Source organism: Trichinella spiralis, assembly GCF_000181795.1.
Source record: "Trichinella spiralis strain ISS 195 chromosome Unknown Scfld6056, whole genome shotgun sequence".
NCBI classification, from domain to species: Eukaryota; Metazoa; Nematoda; class Enoplea; order Trichinellida; family Trichinellidae; genus Trichinella; species Trichinella spiralis.
The window spans coordinates 1-2028 of NW_003532995.1; the positions used below are offsets into that span (position 1 = coordinate 1).

The 2028-nt window shown below is 61.0% G+C and overlaps 1 protein-coding gene across 1 annotated transcript; it reads right to left on the reverse strand.

The window, feature by feature from the left end:
- Positions 1-1045: 1045 nt before the first annotated feature.
- Tsp_14463 (conserved hypothetical protein) lies at positions 1046-1657 on the reverse strand. Its single transcript, XM_003366397.1, is given in 3 exon segments — positions 1046-1295; positions 1306-1469; positions 1499-1657. The coding sequence occupies 3 exon segments, from the start codon at positions 1655-1657 to the stop codon at positions 1046-1048; spliced, it is 573 nt and encodes a 190-aa protein (XP_003366445.1).
- Positions 1658-2028: the final 371 nt, after the last annotated feature.

Genomic DNA, 2028 nt, shown 5'->3' on the forward strand with positions numbered 1-2028 from the left:
TACACAAACGGAATGACTTGGACAACGCCACCAAGTTCACTACTTGTTGTCCAACACCGAAGGGACGGCGAGGAACGCCATGAAGGCATCCCGCTCACTCCAGAGAATTACCCCCAGGCCGTGGACATTTTGAAGAAGCGTTTCGGTCGACCGAGACAAGTGATACGCGAGCATTTGGCTGCCCTATGGAGGGAGCCAGCGTGCCGCGAGATGTCGGCGCGGGGCATCCAGTCCCTGGTGGACGAAGTGACTAAACATCTGCGTTGTCTCACTGCTCTGGATAGAGATCCATTCGCCGGCCGTCTCCCCGCAAGCGAGGTCCTGATGCCGATGTTGCTGGACAAATTTCCCCCGGCGTTGATAAGGGCCTGGGACACCAACATCGGACCGGATGCAGCCGAAGAAGAGGACAACCTGCAGAAGTTTTTGGAATTCGCTCAGTGGCAGGCGAATCTGCTCGCCAAGTCGAATGGAGAAGAAGCGAAACCACCTGCAGTGAAGTCGGAACAACGGGCGCCCTCGTCGAAACCGTCGCGTTCCGACCGGAGATATGGGGATCGCATCAGATCAACTGCGGCGGCGTTGGCAGTGGTCGCCGCCAAGGGCTGCCCGTTCTGTAGTGGGGAGCACAAGGCGGAAGAGTGTGAGAAGTTCCTGCAGGCGGACCTGTCCAAGAGGAGAGACATGGTGCGGATCAAGGAAGTCTGCTTTCGATGTCTGGAGACCGGGCATATGGCGAAAGGATGCCGAGGAGGTCGACCCTGTGGAGAGGACGGATGCCGCCAGCTGCACCATAAATTACTTCACCCGTCACCGAGGTCGGAGTCAGCTCGGTCGCCGAGGTCCGAACGGGCCCGCCAGGGTCTCCTGGCTGCCCGAGGCCCCCCTGGGGGGTGTCTCCAAACGGTCCGCGCTCGAGCGTATGGGCCGGACGGGAATCATGTGATAGTAAATTGCCTCTTTGACACGGGGGCGGAGGTCTCTTTCATCCGGAAGGACGTGGCAGACGTCCTCGGACTCACCGGGCCCCATGAACGTTGTCGCCTCACCACACTCGGAGGTCGTGTAGGGCCGGAGCGTCGATGGAGGCGGGTAGAATTTCGGCTTGGAACAGCCGAGAGCTCAGGCCGTCGAGGCGTTGGCACTCTGGTGCAGGCACTAGTAATTCCCCGTGTTTGCGGAGAGGTCCAGAGGGCACCGGCGGAGTCCCCAGAGGGGACACCGGCACGGGCCGTGGCCGAAATGGGTCAGCGGCGGAGAGAGCCGCTTGTGGTCGATGTGTTGGTCGGCATAGACTACTATTACGAACTCGTGACCGGTCGCATTCGAAGAGCGACCGGTGGATCAGTGGCCGTGGAGACTCGCCTCGGCTGGATCACGTGCGGGAGAGCCGCCCGAAATCGGGCCTCGGAGGCCGGGGTCTTCCTTCTACAAGGCGAAGGTTCCAACGACGACGCTTTGCGGAGATTCTGGGAAATCGAGGCGCTGGGAATCACACCCACCGAAGACTCCGCTGCCGATGGAACAGCGGCGATGAAGAAATTGGAGGAGGAACTCCATCTGGACGAGGGGAGGTACTCGGTCGGCCTACCCTGGGTGCCCGGTGGACCGGCCCTCCCCAACAACTATTCTCACGCCCGACGCCGGCTCCTGGCATTAGAGCGGCGCCTGAGCACACGCGAAGAAGATCGCTTGCGGTACGCTTCAGTCATGAAGCAGTACTTCGACGAAGGCTGGGCGGAACCTGCGCCGGAGGCAAGCCCGCTTGGGCGGACGTGGTACCTTCCCCACCACGCGGTCTACCAGGGGGCGGGCGACGAGCGAAAATGTCGAGTGGTGTTCGATGGAGCCGCTCCGTATAAGGGGATCACACTGAACCGCCAGTTGGAAGCGGGACCGAATCTCCAGATTGACCTGCTGCGTGCAATTCTCTCCTTCCGCCGCCTTCGGGTAGGGTTGCAGGCCGACATCGAGAAGATGTACCTGCAAATCCGAGTGAGGGCTGAAGATCGAGACGCCTGCAGATTC